The sequence below is a fragment of the Bos indicus genome, chromosome 13, assembly GCF_029378745.1.
Source record: "Bos indicus isolate NIAB-ARS_2022 breed Sahiwal x Tharparkar chromosome 13, NIAB-ARS_B.indTharparkar_mat_pri_1.0, whole genome shotgun sequence".
Classification (NCBI taxonomy): Eukaryota; Metazoa; Chordata; class Mammalia; order Artiodactyla; family Bovidae; genus Bos; species Bos indicus.
Window position 1 is genome coordinate 47,179,386 of NC_091772.1, and position 24,643 is coordinate 47,204,028.

The following is a 24,643-nucleotide window of genomic DNA, read 5'->3' on the forward strand; positions in this document are numbered from 1 at the left end:
AGCAGTCTTTTACTGTACCTAGTTTTAATAGAGGTTAAAGGAAATTTTGTTATACCTGTTGCAAATTTGTCAGCAAGAAAAAATAACTTGCTAACTTTAGCTAAAAATTATCTGAAATAGTTTCTCCATATTTTGGTAACTATTATTTGTCTCTTGGTTTTCACTAGAAATTAAGATTGTTAGGAATTCTAATTTGAATATATAATTAAAGCTACTGAAGAAATAAAACATTTCAGTATGGTAGAATGTGTGAGGAGGTTAGGAAGGCATGAGGAGGGACTTCCTTGGTGGTCCATGTCCCTGCCAATGCAAGGGACAGGGGTTTGATCCTTGGTCCCAGAAGATCCCATGTTCTGCAGAGCAATTAAGCCTGTGCTCCACAACTACTGGGCCTGCACACCTAAAGCCTGGCTCTGCAACAAGAGAAGTTAGCACATTGAGAAGCCACCACCACCCCCTACCATCCCACACTGCAACTAGAGAAAGCCTGCATACAGCAGTGAAGATCCAGTTATAATGTTAAAAAAGACCCAGTTAATAAGAAAACAGGAGAAGAAGGTATGAGGCATGAAATTACATTTTACTGAGAAAGTTTTATACAAGGTCAGGATTAACTAAATTTAGACTGAAGTTGACTAGGTAAATGGATTTTGTTACGTAAACTAATATAGGGCTGGAATTTGATATATCTCTTTCTGTTAGAAGTGCTCATTTTTGATTACAGGTTGTATGAGTTTCTGGGCCCTTAGGTGATCCATATTTGCTTTCTTTTAATCATTTTGAGACTTTGGTTAAATGAATAAATATTGTTTCACAGTGACCTATGATCCTCCTGTGTTTTAAAACCTTTTTGATATTTTTAACAAACTTTCCCAAATATCAAAATCTGACTAAAGCTTTTTTAGGCTCCAGCTGACTCTGAGATACTTCAAAAGAACATCTTTGAGACATTTCAAAGAGGAAGGTCAAACTAAGTTTATTTGATATGTTAAATTACTTCAAAATTCTTGTCAAATGGTTGGAGAAGAACCTTAGGTTATAGTGTATGGATAAATGCCACTAATGTAGATATTCCAAAATTTATGTGGAATCCCTAACAGCTGATATGTCCTGATACATTATCTAAAATGTTATATGTCACAGAAATAACCAAGTTTCCTGCTAACTGCATTTTACTCAAATCTTTAACTAGGCAATTTTAAGTTTTGTACATGGACTGATGAATATGGTTTATAATTTTATGACTTTGAGAAATACACTAGATTTAATTTTAAAAAAAAAAGCTTTCATGGTATGACCTACAATAAGCTAACAAAGTATACCTTTGCAAACAAAGCTGAAATATTTATCATTTTGTATCTGATCCTGCCAAAATTTGGAGGCCCCAGCTGGCTCTCCTGTGGACTTGATATTTTATTGCAATTGGACTCCCTGGTGCCTCAGATGGTAAAGAATCTGCCTGGAGTACAGGAGACCCAGGTTAGATCCCTGGGTTGGGAAGATTCCCTAGAGGAGGGAATCGCTACTCACTCCAGAATTCTTGCCTGGAGAATTCCCTGGACAGGAGATTAGCGAGCTACAGTCCGTGGGGTCACAAAAAGTCGGACATGACTGAGCGACTAACACTACAACTAGCTATGCTAATCATCACTTTAGTTTGTTCTTTGTTTCCAAGTTGTTTGTGCTCTGTGTCTCCCTGCGGCACTAAGCCTTTGTCAATGTTACTAGCTGCATCACTTATATCCTGTCTTTTTTACAAGATTATCGTCAAATGTTACTAGCTGCATCACTTATATCCTGTCTTTTTTACAAGATTATCGTCAAATGTTACTAGCTGCATCACTTATATCCTGTCTTTTTTACAAGATTATCGTCTCTTACGGTACCGTGTGTAACCAGGCCTCCAACAAAACTTCTATGGCTAAACATCTTGAGAAACAGACCACATTTATTTCATAAAGTAATTGTAATAGTGTGATTCTAGGTATGGGAAGAAGTAACAAGGGAGAATGTCTCTTGGATCATAATTAGACAGAAGATCTGGATAATCTTTAATTATTGACAGGGCCTAACCAAAAATTTAGCACCTGGAGTGGCATATCAAGAATGCTCGCCTGATCTTGGATGAGCCTCCTAGCCAGCACCAGGGGACAAAGTTTGATTATGAAATGTTTCCCAAATGTTGGCCAAATTCCTAACCAAGAGGAGATCAGACATCAGCACTTGCAGCTCTCCAGTGTGAGCTGATGAGCCCTGAGGGAACTCAAGAAGGAAGGACTATTTGCCATTTGCAGCCATCAGATTGTGGCTACTCCCTATGGTGAGCCCTGAGGAAACTCACAACGTGAGAATAGAGGATACAGGTCCTTAGTTAACTGAGAAGTGTATCAAAAGAATGATTTCAGTGAGCCCAGACGCTTGTATCTTCCCATATGTAGCACGGAATTCCTTAACTTGAGATGCTGCCTCCTGAGTTTGAAGTCCTAAAAAATTCTTGCTGAATAAAACCTAACTCTCAACTTTTAGATTGTGAATATTTTTAAGTACAAAGTACAAAGAAGACACTTTTCAAAGGGGAACAAAAGAAGACAAATCTCAACATTTGGAACACTGGCACCAATGGTGAACACTCCCAGATAGGTCCATCTGATAAAGCAGTTAGAATGGTCATCACCCCCTTCCACAAGATTGTGGAACAGACATTGACAGTGGGGGATTATAATAGGGAAAAGCCAATTTTGATTCCATATTGGACTTTACCTTTTTTTTTTTATTATTATTATAATAATACATAATGGCCTGCCTCAAGGAACTCTGCCCCTCTGTCTAACTGTTAAGCTAAAGTGGCTTTGTTCAGTTCACAGGGAGACAATCTGACCCTACCCACCAATGAATGGTTGCAGAAAAGATGAATTTAACAGATCTCCTATATTACAAGATAAATGGCCTTTTTACTTTATGTCCTCACCTTCTCTCCTTCTCTGTTCTACAAAAGAAACTGGAATCCAGACCCTGATAATATGGGTTTTTTGGAGACACTACTTTGCCATCTTCTCAGTCTATGGCTTTCCAATTCATATTCTTTGCCTCAGCACCTCAGCTTTCAGGTTATTGGCCTGTTGTGTGGTGGAGCAGAATGAGCTTGGACTCGGTAACAGGTAGAGAAAAATGTCTTCCTTCCCGACACCATATATCACTAACCTCTCTGTGCCTCAGCTACATCACCTATAGAAGGGGTTAATAATAGCATCTACCTCACAAGACTGTTGTATGGGTTTAAATAAGTTGATTAATTGAAAGCACTTAGAACAGTGTCAGGCACAGGATAAGCATGATATAAGGACTTGCAAGATATTATGAACTGATAATATCTATCAAAATTACAAATGCACACAGCCTCAGACCTAGAAACTTAATTTGAAAGAATTCTACAGACACAAATGTGTGAAATGAGACATGTACAAGGATATTGTCTACACTTTTGTCTAAGGACTAGAAATGACTTAAATGTTTATCAATAGGAAGTGATTATTTATTCATACAATTAAATACTGCAGAGCTGTAAAGAATGCAGAGGTTCTTTCTGGGTTTGTATGGAACAATCCTCAAGACAAACTAACAGAAATGGGATGTGCAAAATGCTGCCACTTATAGAAGAAAAGGAAAGAAAAAAATGACATCCAAACATTAAGCTTTGTTGGTGTGTGTTTCCTTGTGTTTGCAAAGAATATCTTGGGAAGAAAGCCTTCAGATTGCTTCTAGGGAGGGAAAATCAGGGGGTGGATGAGATGTGAAACTTTCAGTTCTTTTTTCTTAATAAGTTTTGAATCTCAAACTATGTGAATTTTATATTTCCAAAAAATAAGTAACAGTATACAACATTCATCACATCAGTCTTCATACAGTTGGCTCCAACTGGAGGATCCTCCCACCATGCACATACCTGTGGGGCTCAGTGTCTGATCACTCTCAGGCAGGGCATCCACCTCTGAGATCGGAATGTTGGGCATGGTGAGGGGCTTCAGGATGGTACTGGGAAGCAAAAACAAACAAAAGGTTCAGCCCCTGCAGAGGAACTCCCTCAGTCCCACCCCATCCCACACATGCAAAGCGAATAGTTCTGGGGATCACCATGCAGTAGGTGATGAAGGACATGGTAGGCTGTGCTGAAGGCCTCATGAGGCTGGCCCAGCTCCTGAGCCAAGCACTGAGCAAGGAAGGTGAATTCTGGAGGGAGAAAGTGCTTGCTCCCAGCATTTGTAGCAACATCAAGCCCAGGACAGAGAACAATAATAATACCTGTGTGGTACCTGTGCTGGGTTTCTAAGCACCTACAAAGTCTATGCCTTATTTATAAAACCCTAATAATGGTCATTTTTTTAAGGACAAGATTCTAGTACAGACCCATTTATGTTGGAGGAATTACTCAGAAATTTCTTCTGGAATCTAACAGGAATGGAAAGTAATAGGTTGGTTGCTCTGAGAGTCAGAATAACTATAGAAGTGGCACTGATGGCCGTGTGCTCAGGGTGCTGGAGACAGGGTCACACGCAGGCAATCTGAGTTGAGACCTGGAATTGCCCTGATAACTGGGAAATAACTTCCCAAAGCTCAGAAGGACAATGGAAGCAGCTCAGAGAAGCACACCCAAAATCAACAGAGGATTTGGCTAGAAAGGAGAATCATATTTGACCAATTAAGACCTTCCCATGGTGAGAAGAATGTAGGTGCCCTGGTGAAACCAATCAAGACCCTATGGGGGCTTTTAAGGAACAGACCCCTGCATCCTCTTCTTCTTGTTAAAAAGCTTTAGCCTTCTAGGCCTTCCCTGAGTTTCAAAAAAAAACAAAAACAAAACAAAACATAATCAGAGAAGTGAGAAAATGCAGAAACAAAGGAAAACAGCCAAGCAAGACAAAAAAATAATAGTTTAGCCATAAAACAATTCAAGAACCTTTAGTTCCTCCTCAGGGGCTATAGATAATATCCTGAGCCATATCCAGGAGTTGTTTTGCAGATACTGACTCCTCCACCAGGTATATGAAGTTAACTGCCTTCTGACCACAAGCAGGTAAACCCCAAACCAGCTGGAACCAGATGATGTTGACTCCTGAAGTACCACCTAATTACCTCACCACCAAATTAATGAGAAGAGCATCTACCACCCTGCAACAGTCTCCCTCACCTTGCCTTTAAAAACTCTTCCCTGAAAGCCATCAAAGAGTTCAGGTCTTTTGAGCATGAGCTGCCTATACTCCTTGCTTGGACTTGCAATAAATGCAGCACCTTCCTTCACCATAACCTCATGTCAGTAAATTGGCTTTACTGCATGTAGGTGAGCAGACGCAAATTTGGTTTGGTAATACTATGACTCAGCAGACATAGGACTTACAGTCCAGGGGTGACATTTTTTTGTTTTTTGCCACATCATGTGGCTTGTGGGATCTTAGTTCCCTGGCCAGGGACTGAACCTGAGCCCTCTGCAGTGAGAATATGGGGTCCTAATCACTGGACCGCCAGGGATGATAATTTTAAGGAAAGACAATTGAATATTGAAAATCTGAAGAACTACCTGTTGTATAGTTATAATCTGAGCCCCAGAATGAAATCAGAGCCTCTCAGGAATGGTGTATACTTGGCACCCACAGCAGCCACTGCCCACTCCCTAGTCTGAAACCCTCTTTATTGCCCAAGCAGAAACTGGTCTCAGCATGTTTAAAAAAAAAACAAACAAAAAAAAACCACAACTTTTTATTTTGTATTGGGGTATAGCCAATTAATAATGTTGTGATAGTTTCAGGTAAACAGCGAAGGGACTCAATCATATATATACATGTATCCATTCTCCTCCAAAGTCAGCATCCTTCTTAAAACAGTGGTCCAGGCATTCACTTTACTATAGCAGGCACTGGAATAACATTATTTATCATTCCTGAAAACTCTGTTAAAGTATTTGCAGGTTTCAAGAAGCAACCAAGACCAGCTTGATGCCATTAGGAAGGGAAAAGAAACAAGTGTACAGCCTGAAAGACGCTGGAGTAGGCCAGCCAAAGGCCACATGGTCAAATGGAATTTTAAAAACCATCTCACTTAGGGAACGAAATGTAATACTCTACGGGCTAGGCTGGTGCTATGGAATGGGTTTGGCCCGCTTGAAACCAAATACAGTGAGAATGCCGAAAGCAAAGCAGAGTATGAAACTGCAAAGTTCGATGAAACCAAAGAACCTTGACTGGACCTCTCCGCGGCTCCCCCTATACCCCACACCCCCAGCACTGATGGTACAAGCAAAGATTTTCCTCCTTAAATTCCCTTGGAAATAAACCAGATCAGCTACAGGCTTTGGGCAACATTGTAGCTTTCTCTTAAATTCAGCCAAGAATAGATTTGGCTGTGGAGTTGAACAAAATGTTCAATGGGGCCAACAGAGAGGGCTTGGTTCTCATTTAAAACAGAAAAAAAACATCACTGTGGTTTTGGCTGGGATCTTGGTGCATTCCATCATGCTCTGGCCCCAAGGCAGTCAGCATTAGCAAATTTTAGGATGGAGCAAAGGGTTGTCACTTTATCCTAAAAACTGAAATCCCAGATAGTAGGGATTTCCCTGGTGGTCCAATGGTTAAGAATCTGCCCGCCAACGGAGAGGACATGGGTTCAATCCCTGGTTTGGGAACTAAGATTCCTCATGCTGCAGGACAACTAAGCCTGTGCATCACAACTACTGAAGCCCACACACCCTAGAGCCTGTGCTCTGCCAGGAGAAGCCACGTCAATGAGAAGCCTGTGCATTTTAGCTAGAGAAAGCCTGCATGCAGCAATGAAGAGCTCATGCACCACAAGAAGACCCAACACAGCCACACACACACACACACACACAAAACAGTAAAGAGGGTGTGCCTTGCTAGATGTACAGAGCTCCTCATTTGGCTAAGGAAGGAACAGGCTTAGTCTTCACAGACCTTCTAGTGGGAACACAGGAGAGGGGACCTCCAAGACCATCACACCACCACCCAACTCCAGGTATAGCCAAGGAAGCAGAGCTTGCTTGGCTGGCTTGGTCAGGGCCTGACATTCTTTCCCCACTTCCAGGTTCCTCTAAGACACAGAGAGCTTTGGACAGAAGTTTTGAGCCCTAAATGACTCTGGGGTGGGGTCATTCTGTGAGGAGTGGTCCCAGTGGGGAGGATGCTGGGGTATTGGGTGTCCTGTCAGAAATCTTCAGACTGAGCCTGGCTAGCCACTACAATGCCCCTTAGAGAGGTAGGGTCTCCATGAGCGATGGCACGCTGCTCACTCAAGCCTTAGTGCTTCTCCTCTTGGACTCAGCATCTCCCTTCCTCACTCATTCATTGATTGTGATGACAGTTCTGGAAGCCCAGTAACACCAACATATGACCCTTTCTCCTCATTCCAAGTCTAGAGCAGGGGGGAGTGGGAATGGGAGCTTGGATCAAGGCTTGCTGGAAGTAGGTAGCATTTACCAGCTTGAGAACACATGCAATCTCCAGATACCTCTGGTCAACCCCCAGTCCTATCTCTCTTTACTCACCCCTGAGCCCCCAAGTTACAGCCAGAGTGCCAAGAGGAAGAGGATGGAGGAGGTCGAATGCGTTCATTGTCATCCTGCATCTGTAGACGAATGGGCCGGCGCAGTCCCCAGGAGATGTTCAGCAGCCCCTCCACAATAAACTCATCTTCCTCCTGCCACAAAGCAATTGGATAAGTCCAGAAAAGTCCCAAAGAAGCCAGCACCATGTTGTTTGTGGTAAATGACAGTTTTCTTGATGTGCCCAGGTAGGTGCACCCAAGTTATAGTCACACCTCAGCTCCAAGACACTCTCCAGGCTCTCAAGCTGAGCTCGGAGGTCAGCACACATTGCCTCAAAATTCATAGACATGTGCAAATTCTAACAATGGTTTCTTTGTTGTTTTTTATACTAATGACTTTAAAGAACAATAAATATATTTCTTAAAGTATGTGAGAAAATAGCCTGCTATTCTTAAATTACGCTAACAGAAGCAAGAGCTAAAACCTTGAATTAGCTATTTTTCCCCTCCCCTACTATAGAAAGTGATGTGTCTTTCATTATAACATGTTTAGCAATCTGACCCACTGGTTGATGATTTAGAGTAACATTTCCTCAAGTTTGTTCAACAGAATACTAGCTCATCTGGCAGATGAACTGTTACCTTAAAAAGAGTATCAAGTGATCTTGTGAGTTGGGAGATGCTGTGTTATCAGATTTCTTAACAGCAGAACTTCCGAGAGCCAATAATTAACTAATGTGCTACATAATAACTCTCCAAGAGGTGAATAAATTCTGCAAGAATTCCAAATTTATACTCAAGGGTTGTTAATTGATAAGAATTTAAATGTGAAGGCCTTCTAAAAATACCTGATGTTTTATCCCAAAGAGATGGATCTCAGGAATCACCATACCCCTTGAGTCATCTACAGGACATACCTCAGAAAAGCTGTTTAAGGACCAAAATCTTGCTACGGATCCAGCCACTAATTAGTAGAAGGTTTGAGGACAGTGCCTAAAGAGTCAGGTCTTCTTTCTAGAATCTCAGCAAAACCTTTTGAACCCATGTTTTATAAGCAGGGTCAAGACTAAGGTCTGGGCTATGGCCACATCTTCAGGACAAGCCCCGTGAAAGATGACACATGTTCAGTGAACAACCAATCCGGGTCCCAGGATCATCCTTAGAGAGGGAGGGGGTAATAAAAGAAGGCAGGAGAGGTGTGGAACAACTTTAGGGTGTTTGGGGATCTTAAGGAGAAAAGCGTTGTTTAAGCACAGGTTACATGTATGGTCTTCTAAGCGGTCAAGGCTGGCATCGATACTTTATACCACATGATTAGAGGGCAGAATTTAACCCAAAGTAGGACTTTGCCTAAGTGGTGTAGTGTGAGGAACATACAAAAAGCCACTACATACTATCCCCAACCAGCCTGCCTTAGTAGCTGAAATTCTACCATCTGATATCTGTTTCTACAGATTAAATCAATATGGCTTGATAAGCTGAAAATGTGTTTAGAAGGGTATTACATGTACCTTCTTATCAGCCAAGAACACTTGAGTATAAATTACTCTGCCAGGCTCCCATATAATTCACCATCTACCCGAAACAGGCTCTACAGAAATGGATACAGGGTGAGTAAACTTAGACTCAGGAAGGGGGCTGAGGAAAGACATATGGATAACAAAAGACATGCTAAGAAGGCATTCTAGGAAGGCTGCTGCAGTTGTGGGGAAAAGCCAAGAGTTACCACCCAAAGCTTATGTAACTTGTCCAGATTGCTGCAACAGCACATGGGCCAGATGTGGCAACACAGAGGACAGGGTGAGGCTCCTGAATTGCCCAAGAGGAAAAAGGTTGCTTGAGTACCATTTGAAATAGCCATTTCATGAAAGCATCCTTTTGGAGGGTCCTCCTTCTGAGGCTAGTATTAGTCCAGCCACAGGAATATCTCCAAAACAGAAAACTCATTCTTTTTAGAAAAAATCTGGGCCCGGGGTGTACTTCCAAAGAACTCTAGGGACTCCCAATAACATCACTAACATTGAGAGGCTACTCACTGTGGCAAAAGAGGCAGAGACCCTCTTGGTGAGGGTGACATGGAGACATGGAGACCCAGAAGACATGGAGACGAAGACTGGGCTGGCCACTAGGGGAGGAGCCCCAAGACCTTCCCTGTGACTCCTTACCTCACGATGTCGGAGCTGCAAATTTTGGCCTTCGTAGTACAAGTTGTAGGTCTTCAAATGCAGAAGAAGTTCATTCCTTAAGAGAAAAATACAAGAGGTGTCACAATCTCAGCTAAAATCACTTATAATGCAATTACTCCCTCTTTTTCTCACCTCTAATCTGGCCTTCAGTCACTCCAGTCGGGGTGTTTGTCTACATGTGTACATACACACAAATACACACACCCATGGTGTGTAGAACCACCAATCTTCCATCACAAACTTTCCCAGGATCAAGATCAAGAGTAAATACTACCTAGAACAGACTTAATGTAAGGAGCAACTCCAGAAAACCAAGGAGGTCTGGTCTGCTGACAATGGTTAGCAGCTCTCACTACATTTCTCAAACCCAAGCTAAATACACAGGCCTTGTTAAACCACAGATTCATAGAAGCGAATGCACTTTAAAGCCCACACACAAGGTTTCTTCAGCCTCTCCACAGACTTTCCTCTCTCACAAATGCTGTGAGAAGAAGACATTCACTACAGACCTTCATGAGACTCAGAAACTCCAAGGATTTCAGGAAGTTAAAAGGGAGAGCTCTGGGCCCCATTGACTTAGGCTTCATTGACATACCTTTGTTGTTTAGTCGCTAAGTTGTATCCAAGTCTTAACAACCCCATGGACTATAGTCACCAGGCTCCTCTGTTCGTGGGATTCCCCAGGCAAGAATACTGAAATGGGGTGCTATTCCTTTCTCCAGGGGATTCTCCCAATCCAGGTATTGAACCCATGTCTCCTGCATTGCAGGCAGATTATTTACCGTTGAACCACATGGGAACCCCTAATGTAATATTCTGCATTACTCTTCTAATGTACTTTTCTACTCTCCTTCAAGAGGTGCTTTTGTCTCTTTATCCTACGTGCTTTTAGTTTATAAAAACATTTTTTAAAAACCTTACAAGGCCTCTAAATACTGGTTTCCAAGTTGTTCCCCTGGGACCATAGCTGTCAATACTAAACATGGAAGAGAGAGCATATGACACCCTTTGTGATCAGAGTGACAGCTGTCAAACCTGAAAATGCTCTGATCAAGTTTTATCCGAAAGTGAATGCAGGGAGGCCTGGGAGGAGGGAGGAGCTTGCGGAGACTGAAGTATGCTTCTGCCTCTTCTCAGGCAAGAGGCAAGGGCGTTCTGTCACTTTAAGTCCAGTCATTCAGTGTAAAGATTTGGGGCTGTCACAACCAACTCCTCCTCCTAGAAACTCTCCAGGACATCAACTCTTCCGAGCCTCTAAAGGTACCATGTCTTGACCCCCTTAACTTCACTCCCTATGGCCAGGCTCTGGGGGCATGTTCTTTATCTATAGCAGCAAACTTGCTTGATGCTCTCACTAGTCCACACGCAGTTGCTTTCTCCTTCTCACACACATGAGCTCCTCTCGTGTACAGAGGAGGCTCCTCTGCCAGTGGCTTCCCTCCACATGGGACCGGCCACTGCAAGGACAATACCATAACAAAAAATCTTACTTGGAAATGTATTTATCTTGTCCACACGGGACTAGGGAAGTTTGGTGATGGTAGTCCATTCTTCCTTTCTCTTTTCATCAGAAGAAGAGGCCTATATTTGAAAGAAGATAGCAGTTAATGTCCAGTTGGGTCTTTAAGAAGTCAGCAGAACATGGTCCAGGGAGTGGGAGCACATGGTTCTTTGTCCCTGCCCCAGATACATAGCTTGAGTAGCCCAGCACTGACAAAGGGCCAGGGAGATGCCACACTGTTGGCTGCTGCCTCTGCTTGCCAGAGCTTCTGAGAAAAAAACCCAAACAAAAGATGACAATCCGGGCACAGCCCCAAAACAAATGCCCAAGCCACAGCCACAGACGATGCTGGCACCCAAGCTGATTTGAAGGAATGAATCTTCCTGAAGAGAACTTCACTACACAGAATAGAGATTTGTCTGAAAAGGAAGGTTGATAGTACTGAGATATACTAAAGATTGGTAAACAACCTAAAAGAATGCCCAAAGAAAAATGGGCACAATAAATCACAGCATATACATCATCATTAAAACATGACAATATGAAAGGCAATTTAATTACCTGAGAAAATGACAATACATTATGAAAACAAAGTTATAAAACTATGAGTCCAATTTTGTTTAATATACATGTAAGGCTCCCCTTGTGGCTCAGATGGTAAAGAATCTGCCTGCAATGTTGGAGACCCAGGTTCGATCCCTGGGTTGGGAAGATTCCTTGGAGAAGGAAATGGCAATCCACTCCAGTATTCTTGCCTAGAGAATTCCATAGACACTGGAGCCTGGCAGGCTACAATCCAAGGAGTCTCAAAGAGTTGGACAAAACTGAGCAATTATACTTTCAAGGGTAGTTACCTTAGTGATAAAGAATTCACCTGCCAATGCAGGAGACACAGGAGGAGATGTGAGTTGGATCCCAGGGTCAAGAAGATCCCCTGAAGGAGGAAATGGCAACCCAATCCAGTATTCTTGCCTGGGAAATCCCATAGACAGAGGAGCCAGGCAGGCTACAGTCCATGGGGCCGCAAAGCTCCATGATGTGACTGAGCAGGCATGCATGCAAGCATACAATATGCATATATATACACATTACTTTGTTGCATGCCAGCAAAGTAACGCTCAAAATTCTCCATGCCAGACTTTAACAGTACGTGAACCAAGAACTTCCAGATGTACAAGTTGGATTTAGAAAAGGAAGAGGAATCAGAGACCAAATTGCCAACATCTGCTGCATCATAGTAAAAGCAAGAGAACTTTAGAAAAACATCTATTTGTGCTTCAAAGACTACGCTAAAGCCTATGACTGTGTGGCTCACAACCACTGTAGAAAATTCTTAAAGAGATGGGAATACCAGATCACCTTACCAACCTCCTGAGAAACCTGCAGGCAGGTCAAGAAGGAACAGGTAGAACCAGACATGGAACAATGGACTGGCTCAAAATTGAGAAAGGAGTACATCAAGGCTGTATATTGTTACCCTGCTTATTTAACTTCTATGCAGAGTACATCATGCAAAATGCTGGGCTGGATGAAGCACAAGCTGGAATGAAGATTGCCGGGAGAAATATCAATAAGCTCAGATATGCAGATGACATCACCCTAATGGCAGAAAGAGAAAAGGAATTAAAGAGCTTCTTGATGAAGGTGAAAGAGGAGAGTGAAAAAGTTGACTTAAAACTCAATATTCAATAAATGAAGATCATGGCATCTGGTTCCATCACCTCATGGCAAATAGATGGGGACAAAGTGGAAACAGTGACAGACTTTATTTTCTTGGGCTCCAAAATCACTGCAGGTGGTGACTGCAGCCACGAAATTAAAAGATGCTTGCTCCTTGGAAGAAAACCTATGACAAACCTAGAGAGCATATTAAAAAGCAGAAACATTATTTTGCCAGCAAAGGTCCATCTAGTCAAAGATATGGTTTTTCCAGTAGTCATGTGTGGATGTGAGAGGCGGACCATAAAGAAGGCTGAATGCTGAAGAACAGATGTTTTTGAGCTGTGATGTTGAAGAAGACTCTTGAGAGTCCCTTGGATTGCAAGATCAAACCAGTCAATAATAAAGGAAGGACTGATGTGAAGCTCCAATACTTTGGCTACATGATGCAAACAGCCAATTCATTAGAAAAGACCCTGAGGCTGGGAAAGATTGAAGGCAGGAGGAGAAGGGGACGACAGAGGATGAGATGGTTGGATGGCACACTGACTCAATGGACATGAGTATGAGCAAGCTCCAGGGGTTGGTGAAGGACAGGGAAGCCTGGCATGCTATGATCCATGGGGTTGCAAAAAGTCAGACACGACTGAACGACTGAACAAGAACAACATACATTCATCTGAATGGATATATGTATAAATATTAGGGTTTTTCAACCTCAGCACTATTGACTTTGGGGGCTAGGTCAGTCTTTGTTGTGAGGGCTGTGCTGTGCATTGAAACATGTTTAGCAGTATCCTTCGCCCTTACCCACCAGATGCCAGCAGCATGGCCCCCAGTCATGACGATCAAAAACGTCTCAGGACATTACCACTGTCCCCTGGGAACTAATCTGCCCCCAGTTGAGAACTTTTGGCATATGTATATGTAAGTGAATGAAAGGCCAGCTCTCTCAGGTAACAGTATTATTAGAATTTTTCTCAAGTATTTTATTCTGAAATTTTTCAGAAACGAAATTTAAGAAGACAAGGAATACCAATATACTTTTGGCTAGTCTATCCTTAACATTTACTATCCTTACATTATAACACATCTGTCCATCTCTTTATCCATTCAATAATTCATCTTATTTTTCACAAAAAGAAGATGTCCTTTTCATCATAGGGGACTGGAATGCAAAAGTACAAAGTTAAGAGATACCTGGAGTAACAGGCAAGTTTGGCCTTGAAATACAAAATGAAGCAGGGCAAAGGATAATAGTTTTGCCAAGAGAACACAACTCATCATAGCAAACACCCTCTTCCAACAACACAAGAGAGGACTCTACACATGGATATCACCAGATGGTCAATACCGAAATCAAATTGATTATATTCTTTGCAACTGAAGATGAAGAAGCTGTTTACAGTCAGCATAAACAAGACCGGGAGCTGACTGTGGGTCAGATTATGAACTCCTTATTGCTAAATTCACATTTAAATTGAAGAAATTAGGGAAAACCACTAGACCATTCAGGTGTGACCTAAATCAAATCACTTATGATTATACAGTGGAAGTGACAAATAGATTGAAGGGATTAGATCTGATAGAGTGCCTGAAGAACTATGAACGGAGGTTCATTACATTGTACATTGTACAGGAGGCAGTGATCAAAACCATCCCCAAGAAAAAGAAATTCAAAATGGTTGTCTGAGGAGTCCTTACAAATAGCTGAGAAAAGAAGAGAAGTGCAAGGCACAGAGTAAAGGAAAGATATAAGCATCTGAATGCAGAGTTCCAAAGAATAGCAAGGAGAGATAAGAAAGCCTTCCTCAGCGATCAATGCAAAGAAATAGAGGAAAACAATAGAATGCAAAAGACCAGAGATCTCTTCAAGAAAATTAGAGATACCAAGGGAACATTTCATGCAAAGATGGGCTCGATAAAGGACAGAAATGGTATGGACCTAACAGAAGAGAAGATATTAAGAAGAGGTGGCAAGAATACACAAAAGAACTATACAAAAAAGATCTTCATGACACAGATAACCATGGTGGTGTGATCACTCACCAAGAGCCAGACATTCTGGAATGCAAACTCAAGTAGGCCTTAGGAAGCATCACTACGAACAAAGCTAGTGGAGGTGATGGAATTCCAGTTGAGCTATTTCAAATCTTAAAAGACGATGCTGTTGAAGTTCTGCACTCAATATGCCAGCAAATTTGGAAGACTCAGCAGTGGCCACAGGACTGGAAGGTCAGTTTTCATTCCAATCCCAAAGAATGTTGCATCTACTACACAACTGCACTCATTTCACATGCCTGCAAAGCAATGCTCAAAATTCTCCAAGCCAGGCTTCAACAGTACATGAACTGTGAACTTCCAGATGTTCAAGCTGGATTTAGAAAAGGCAGAGGAACCAGAGATCAAATTGCCAACATCCAATGGATTATAGAAAAAGCAAGAGAGTTCCAGAAAAACATCTACTTCTGCTTTATTGATTACGCCAAAGCCTTTGACTGTGTAGATCACAACAAATTGTGGAAAATTCTTCAAGAGATGCGAATACCGGACCACTTTACCTGTTTCCTGAGAAATCTGTATGCAGGTCAAAAAGCAACAGTTAGAATTGGACATGGAACAACAGACTGGTCCCAAATTGGGAAAGGAGTACATCAAGGCCATATATTGTCACCCTGCTTATTTAACTTATATGCAGAGTACATCACATGAAATGCTGGGATGGATGAAGCACAAGCTGGAATGAAGATTGCTGGGAGAAATATCAATAACCTCAGATATGCAAATGACACCATCCTTATGGCAGAAAGTGAAGAAGAACTAAAGAGCCTCTTGATGAACGTGAAAGAGGAGAGTGAAAAAGTTGGCTTAAAACACAAGATTCAGAAAACTAAGATCATGGCATCTGGTCCCATCACTTCATGGCAAATAGATGGGGAAACAATGGAAACAGTGAGAGACTTTATTTCTTGGGGCTCCAAAATCACTGCAGATGGTGACTGCCACCATGAAATTAAAAGATGCTTCCTCCTTGGAAGAAAAGCTATGACCAACCTAGACAGCATATTAAAAAGCAGAGACATTACTTTGCCAACAAAGGTCCAAATAGTCAAAGCTATGGTTTTTCTAGTATTCATGTATGGATGTAAGGGCTAGACTATAAAGATAGCTGAGCACTGAAGAATTGATGCTTTTGAACTGTGGTGTTGGAGAAGACTCTTGAGAGTTCCTTGGACTGCAAGATCCAATCAGTCCATCCTAAAGGAAATCAGTCCTGAATATTCATTGGAAGGACGGATGCTAAAGTTGAAACTCTAATACTTTGGCCACCTGATGTGAAGAACTGATTCATTGGAAAAGACCCTGAGCCTGGGAAAGATTGAAAGCAGGAGGAGAAGGGGACGACAGAGGATGAGATGGTTGGATGGCATCACCAACTCGACGGACACGAGTTTGAGCAAGCTCCAGGAGTTGGTGATGGACAGGGAAGCCTGGCAGGCTGCAGTCCACGGGGGCACAAAGAGTCGGACACAACTGAGTGATTAAACTGAACTGAACCCTTAGCATTTACTATTCTTACACTATCACACATCTGTCCATCCCTTTATCCATTCAATAATTCATCTTATTTTTCATACATTTCAAAGTAAATTACACACAAAACATCTTAGCAATTTAAGAAGCTGAAATCATACTATCTTTTCCAACCACAGTGTATTAAATTAAAAATCAATAGTAGAAAAAAACTGAAAAATTCACAAATACGTGGAAATTACACAACACACTCCTGAAAAACCAAAGAGACAAAGAAGAAACAAAAAAGAAATTTAAAAACATCTTAAATAGAAACAGAAGCAAACACACTGTTGTGAGATACACCAAAAGCACCTCTAAGAGGGAAGTTTATAGCAATACATACCTCCATTAAAAAAAAAAAAAAAAGATCTCTAATGAACAATCTAATTTTACACCTTAAAGAACTAAAAAAGAAAAAACTAAGTCTACAACTAGCAAAAAGAAGGAAACAGCAAATATCAGAGCAGAAATAAATGAAATGGAAACCGGGAAAATGATAGAAAAGGTCAATGAAACTAAGAGCTGGGTTTTTTTTAAACAAGATAAACAAGTAGAAATGTATAAGTTGAATCAATAATTACATTTATTGATTTGTATATATTGAACCATACTTGTATTCCAAGGGAAAATCTCACTTGACCATTCGTGCATGATCCTTTTAATGCACTGTCGAAATTCAGTTTGCCAGTATTTTGTTGAGAATTTTTCTATTCATATTCATCTAGTATTTTGACCTTGGTTGTTGTTGTTCAGTCGCTCAGTTGTGTTGGACTTTTTGCGACGCTATGGACTGCAGCATGCCAGGCTTCCCTGTCCTTCACTATCTCCTAAAGTTTGCTCAAACTCATGTCCATTGAGTCAGTGATCCCATCCAACCATCTCATTCTCTGTCACCTTCTTCTCCTCCTGCCCTCAATCTTTCCCAGCATCAGGGTCTTTTCCAATTAGTTGGCTTGTAGCTGTTTTTTTTTTTTTTTTGTAATGTCTTTATCTGGCTTTGGTATCTGGCCTTGTAAAATGAGTTTGACAGTGTTCCATCCTCTTCAATTTTTTGTAAGAATTTGAGAAGGATCAATATTAACACTTCTTTAGACATTTGGTAGAATTCACCAGTGAAACCATTTGATCTTGGGCTTTCCTTTGTTGAGAGGTTTCTAACTGTGGATGCTCAATATCACTAATAATCAGGGAAACACAGATTATGCAACCTATTAAATATAGGATGGATAAACAATAAAGTCCTACTGTACAGCACAGGGAAATACATTCATCATTCTGTGATAAACTATGATGGAAAAAATATGAAAAAGAATATGTATGTGTACAACTGAGTCACTTTACTATACAGCAATAATTAAATATGACATTATAAATCAACTATACCTCGATAAATTATTAAAAAAAAAAAACACAATGAGATATCATTTCACACCTGTTAGAATGGCTATCATTACAAAGACATGAGACAACAAGCGCTGGTGAGGATGCAGGAAAATTGAAACCTTTATGAACCACAAGTGAGACTGTGAAATGGTGCAGCCACTATAGGAAACAGTATGGCAATTTCTGAAAACACAATGACCTAAAAGCTATGGGAAGAGGTGAAAGCAGTTCCAAGAGGGAAGCTGATAGCAATACAAGTTTACCTCAAGAAATGAGAAAAACATCCAATAAACAACCTTACCTTACACCTAAGCAAATGAAAAAGCACAAAATCCACCAAAGTTGGTAGAAGGAAGAAACTATAAAGATAAGAGTAGAAATAAATGAAAAAGAAACAAAGGAAACAATAGCAGAGATCAATAAAACTAAAAGCTGGTTCTTTGAGAAGATTAACAACATTGGTAAACCATTAGCCAGACTTATCAAGAGAAAAAGGAAGAAGACTCAAATCAATAAAATTGAAAATGAAAAAGAAGTTACAACAGACAATGCAGAAATAGAAAGGGTCATAAGAGACTACTACGAGCAACTCTATGCCAATAAAACGGATAACCTGGAAGAAACAGGCAAATTCTTAGAAAAGTACAACCTTCCAAAACTGAACCAGGAAGAAAGATAAATCACGAACAGACCAATCACAAGCACTGAAATCGAAACTGTGATCAAAAATATTTCAACAAACAAAAGCCCAGGGTCAATGGCTTCACAGTTTAATTCTGTCAAACATTTAGAGAAGAGCTAACACCTATCCTTCTCAAATTATTCCAAAAAACTTGCAGAGGGAGGAAAACTCAAAACTCATTCTATGAGGCCACAATCACCCTGATACCAAAACCAGGTAAAGATGTCACATAAAAAGAAAATTACAGGCTAATATCACTGATGAACATAGATGCAAAAATCCTGAACAGAATACTAGCAAACAAATCTGACAACACATTAAAAGGATCATACACCATGATCAAGTGGGATTTATCCCAGGGGTACAAGAATTCTTCAGTATATGCAAATCAATCAAAGTGATACACCATATTAACAAATTGAAAGATATAAACCATATGATCATCTCAATAGCTGCAGAAAAAGCTCCTGAAAAAATTCAATGCTGATTTATGATAAAAGAAACTCTCCAGAAAATGGGCATAGAAGGAACATACCTCAATATAATAAAGGCCATATATGACAAACCCAGAGCAAACATTATTCTCAATGGTGAAAAACTGAAAGCACTTTCTCTAAGATCATGAATAGGACAAGGGTGCCCACTCTCACCATTATTATTCAGTATAGTTTCAGAAGTCCTAGCCATGTAAATCAGAGAAGACAAAGAAATAAAAGCAATCCAGATTGAAAAAGAAGTAAAACTCTTACTATTTGTAGATGACACAATACTATACATAGAAAACCCTGAAGATGCCACCAGAAAATTACTAGAGCTAATCAATGAATTTACTTAAAGTTGCAGGATACAAAATTAATACACTGAAATCTCTTGCATTCCTATACACTAAGAATGAAAAATCAGAAAGAGAAATTTAGGAAACAATCCCATTTACCACTGGAACAACAACAAAAAATAAAATGTCTAGGAATAAACCTACCTAAACAGACAAAAGACCTACGGGTATGTGGGCTCAGTTTCTCAGTGGTATCTGACTCTCTGCAGCCCCACAGACTGTAGCCCACCAGGCTCCTCTGTCCATGGAATATTGCAAGCAAGAACACTGGAGCCAATTGCATTTCCTGTTCCAGAGGATCTTCCCAATCCAGGGACTGAACCCATGTCTCCTGTGCCTCCTGCACTGGCAAGTGGATTCTGTACCACTGAGCCACCTGGAAAGCCCAAAGCCCTGTACACAGAAAACTATAAGACACTAATGAAAGAAATCAAAAATGACACAAACAAATAAAGACATATATCATGTTCCTGGATTGGAAGAATCAATATTGTGAAAATGACTATACTACCCTAAGCAATCTGCATATTCAATGCAATCCCTAGCAAATTACCAGTTGCATTTTTTGCAGAACTAGAACAAAAAAACTTCACAATTGCTATGGAAATACAAAGGATCCCAAATAGCCAAAACAATCTTGAAAAAGCAGAATAGAGCTGCAGGAATCAACCTTCCTAACTTCAGACTACACTACGAACCTACAGTCATCAAGATAGTATGGTACTGGTACAAAAACAGAAATATAGATCAGTGGAACAAGATAGAAAGCCCAGAGATAAACCCATGCACCTATAGGCAACTTATCTTTGACAAAGGAGGCAAGAATATATAACAGAGAAAAGAGTCTTTCAATAAGTGGTGCTGGGAAAACTGAACAGCTATGTGTAAAAGAATGAAATTAGAACACTTCCTAATAACATACACAAAAATAAACTCAAAATAGATTAAAGATCTAAACGTAAAGCTAGAAACTATGAAACTCTTAAGAGGAAAATATAGGCAGAACATTCAGACATAAATCACAGCAATATTCTCTTTGACCTGCCTCCTAGAGTAATGGAAATAAAAACAAAAATAAACAAGTGGGACCTAATTAAACTTTAAAGTTTTTACACAGCAAAGGAAATTATGAACAATTTTGAAAAGACAACCCTCAGAATGGGAGAAAATAATTGCAAATGAAACAACTGACAAAAGGTTATAATCTCCAAAATATACAAGCAGTTCATACAGCTCAATACCAGAAAAACAAACAACCCAATCAAAAAATGGTCAGAAGACCTAAACAGACATTTCTCCAAAGAAGACACACAGATGGTCAACAAACACAAGATGCTCAACACTGCTCATTATTCAGTTCAGTTCAGTTCAATTCAGTCTCTCAGTCATGTCCGACTCTTTGCAACCTAATTGCCTGGAGAATCCCAGAGACGGGGAAGCCTGGTGGGCTTCCATCTATGGGGTTGCACAGAGTCGGACATGACTGAAGTGACTTAGCAGCAGCAGCAGCAGACTGCAGAATGCCAGGCCTCCCTGTCCATCACCAACTCCCGGAGTTGACTCAAACTCATGCCCATTGAGTAGGTGATGCCACTCAACCATCTCATCGTCTATTTCCCTGATGCTGGGAAAGATTCTTCAGTCTTTCCCAGCATTAGGCTCTTTTCTAATGAGTCAGTTCTTCATATCAGGCGGCCAAATTATTGGAGTTTCAGCTTCAGCATCAGTCCTTCCAATGAATATCCAGGACTGATTTCCTTTAGGATGGACTGGTTGGATCTCCTTGCAGACCAAGGGACTTTCAAGAGTCTTCTCCAACACCACAGTTCAAAAGTATCAATTCTATAGCACTCAGCTTTCTTTATATTCCAACTCTCACATCCATACATGACTACTGGAAAAACCACAGCTTTGACTAGACAGACCTTTGTTGGCAAAGTAATGTCTCTGCTTTTTAATATGCTGTCTAGGTTGGTCATAATTTTTCTTCCAAGTAGCAAATGTCTTTTAATTTCATGACTGCAGTCACTATCTGCAGTGATTTTGGAGCCGAAAAAAATGAAGTCTGTCACCGTTTCTACTGTTTCCCCATCTATTTGCCATGAAGTGATGGGTCCAGATGCCATGATCTTAGTTTTCTGAATTTTGAGTTTTATGCCAACTTTTTCACTCTCCTCTTTCACTTTCATCAAGAGGCTCTTTAGTTCTTCTTTGCTTTCTGCCATAAGGGTGGTGTCATCTGCATATCACCCATTATTAGAGAAATGCAAATCAAAACTACAATGAGGTATCACCTCACATCAGTCAGAATGGCCATCATCCAAAAAAAAAACAAAAAAAAACCAAAAAAAAATCTACAAACAATAAATCCTGGAGAATATGTGGAGAAAAGGGAATCCTCTTGCATAGTTGGTGGGAATGTTGACATAGCCACTGTGGAGAATGGTATGCAGATGCCTTAAAAAAAAAAAAAAAAAAAACTAGGACTAAAACTACCATATGACCCAGCAATGCCACTATGGGGCATATACCCTGAGAAAACCTTAACTGAAAAAGACACACGCACCCCAATGTTTCTTACAGCACTATTTACACTAGATAGGACATGGAAGCAACTTAGATGTCCATCAATAGATAAATGGATAAAGAAGCTGGTAGATACATACAAGGAATTATTACTCAGTCATAAAAAGGAACACATTTAAGTTAGTTCTACTGAGGTAGATGAACCTAGAGCCTGTTATACTGAGTGAAGTAAGTCAGAAAGAGAAAAACAAATATTGTATATTAATGCACATACATGGAATCTAGAAAAATGGTACTGATGAACCTATATTTTCAGGGTAGAAACAGAGATGTAGACATAGAAAACAGACTGGACGCAGTGGGGAAAAGAAAGGGTGGGACGGGTTTGAGAGAATAGCCATGAAACATGTACATTACCGTATGTAAAATGGATAGCTATTGGAAAGTTGCTGCATAGCACAGGGAGCTCAACCTAGTACTCTGAGACAACCTAGAGGAGTGGAATGAGATGGAGGGTGGGAGAGAGGGAGGTTCAAGAAGGAGGCGACATATGTATATTTATGGCTGATTCATTCCCACTCCAGTACTCTTGCCTGGAAAATCCCATGGATGGAGGAGCCTGATGGGCTGCAGTCCATGGGGCCGCTAAGAGTTGGACACGGCTGAGCGGCTTGACTTTCACTTTTCACTTTCATGCATTGGAGAAGGAATGGCAACCTACTCCAGTGTTCTTGCCTGGAGAATCCCAGGGACGGGGGAGCCTGGTGGGCTGCCGTCTATGGGGTCGCACAGGGTCGGACACGACTGAAGTGACTTAGCAGCATGTTGTTGAATGGGAGAAACCAACACAACGTTGTAAAGCAATTATCCTGCTTGGGACTGGCGCCCTGGGATGACCCAGAGGGATGGTACAGGGATGGAGGTGGGAGGGGGGTTCAGGATGGGGAACACGTGTATACCCGTGGCGGATTCATGTTGATGTATGGCAAAACCAATACAATATCGTAAAGTAATTAACCTCCAATTAAAATAAATAAATTTATATAAAAAACAAAAAACAAAACAAAAACACAGTATGGCAGTTTCTCAAAAACTTAAAAATAGAACTGCCATACAATCCAGCAATTCTACTTCTGGGTACATACCCCAGAGAACTGAAAGTAGGACCTGAAATGATATTTGTACACCCATGTTCTTCATAGCATTTATAACAAAAGCCACTCAGGTACCTATTAGCAGATGACTAGATTAATAATACATCTATACAATTCAGACTTAAAAATGAACGATACCCTGTCATATGTTACAACATGGATGAACCATGGGGACATTACACCAAGTGAAATAATCTAGTCACAAAATGACAAATACTGTATAATTTTGCTTAAATGAGGTACCTAGGTCAAATCCAAAGAGACAAGAAAGTAGAATGGTGGTTGCCAGGGGTTGGGGAAAGGGAAATAGCAAGTTACTACTGATATTTAATGGGTATAGTTTTAATTTTGCAGGATGAAGAGTTCCGTGGATGGATAATGTGATGGCTGCACAACCATGTGAATGTACTTAATGCTACTGAACTGTACACTTACAAATGGTTATAGTGGTACATTTTATGTATGTTTTGCCACAAAACTTTAAATGGAAAAACCAGGCAGAAAATCAGTGTTATAGTGACATAATGTGAAAAAGATTCAACGCACTCCTGCTGGCTTTGAAGCTGGAGGAAGAAGGGTGTGAGCAGAAGAAATGTGGGAAAGGCTTTTAGAAGCTGGAAAGGACAAGGAAACACCCTTAATCTGGACTTGCGTGGTGTCCCAGGTGCTTTCTGGAGGAAGTGAACTCTAAACTGAGACCTCAGTGACGAGACGGAGCTGGCAAAGGTGAAGGGCAGAGTGGTCCAGGCAGAAGGAGCATGCACCAAGACGCGGTAGTACATATGCTGGAGCTTGACCATGTCAGGGAGTTTGGACTCTGAAGTGCAATGGGATGGGGTGTGTGGTAGGCTGAACAATGTCCACCAAAGATATCTAGGTCCTAATCCCTGGAACCTGTCCATGTCACTTTATATGAAGATAGGGACTTTGCAGATGTGATTAAATTAAGTATCTGGAAACAGGAAGACTACCCTAGATTACCTGCACACGTGCACTCAGTCATGTCCCTCTCTTTATGACTCCATGAACTGTAGCCCACTATAGTCCTCTGTCCATGGAATTTTCCAGGCAAGAATACTGGAGTGGGTGGCCACCTAGCTCAGTTCAGTTCAGTTGTTCAGTCGTGTCCGACTCTTTGCAACCCCATGGACTCAGCAGGCCAGGCCTCCCTGTCCATCACCAACTCCCAGAGTTGACTCAAACTCAGGTCCGTTGAGTTGGTGATTCTATCCAACCATCTCATCCTCTGTCATCCCTTCTCCTCCCGCCTTCAATCTTTCCCAGCATCAGGCTCTTTTCCAATGAGTTAGTTCTTCGCATCAGGTGGCCAAAGTATTGGAGTTTCAGCTTCAGCATCAGTCCTTTCAATGAATACTCAGGACTGATTTCCTTTAGGATGGACTAGTTGGATCTCCTTGTAGTCCAAGGGACTCTCAAGAGTCTTCTCCAACACCACAGTTCAAAAGCATCAATTCTTCAGTGCTCAGCTTTCTTTATATAAGCCTAATTAGATTACCTGAGTGGACCTTAAATATAATCACATGTATCCTTAAAAGAAAGTCAGAGGGAGATTCTGCTACAGACAGCCTCAAC

At 40.9% G+C, this 24,643-nt stretch overlaps 1 protein-coding gene across 3 annotated transcripts in view; it reads right to left on the minus strand.

The window, feature by feature from the left end:
* Positions 1-24,643, minus strand: part of RASSF2 (Ras association domain family member 2) — a 59,101-nt gene that overhangs the window by 15,038 nt on the left and 19,420 nt on the right. For all 3 annotated transcript variants that reach the window (XM_019973352.2, XM_019973353.2, XM_019973355.2), the window contains exons 2-5: positions 11,225-11,315; positions 9,714-9,789; positions 7,550-7,701; positions 3,944-4,032 (exon numbers count right to left, since the gene is read on the minus strand). In XM_019973352.2, the coding sequence (XP_019828911.1) occupies positions 3,944-4,032; positions 7,550-7,701; positions 9,714-9,789; positions 11,225-11,283 (376 nt within the window). In that variant the 5' untranslated portion in view covers positions 11,284-11,315. The remainder of the gene's footprint in view (positions 1-3,943; positions 4,033-7,549; positions 7,702-9,713; positions 9,790-11,224; positions 11,316-24,643) is intronic.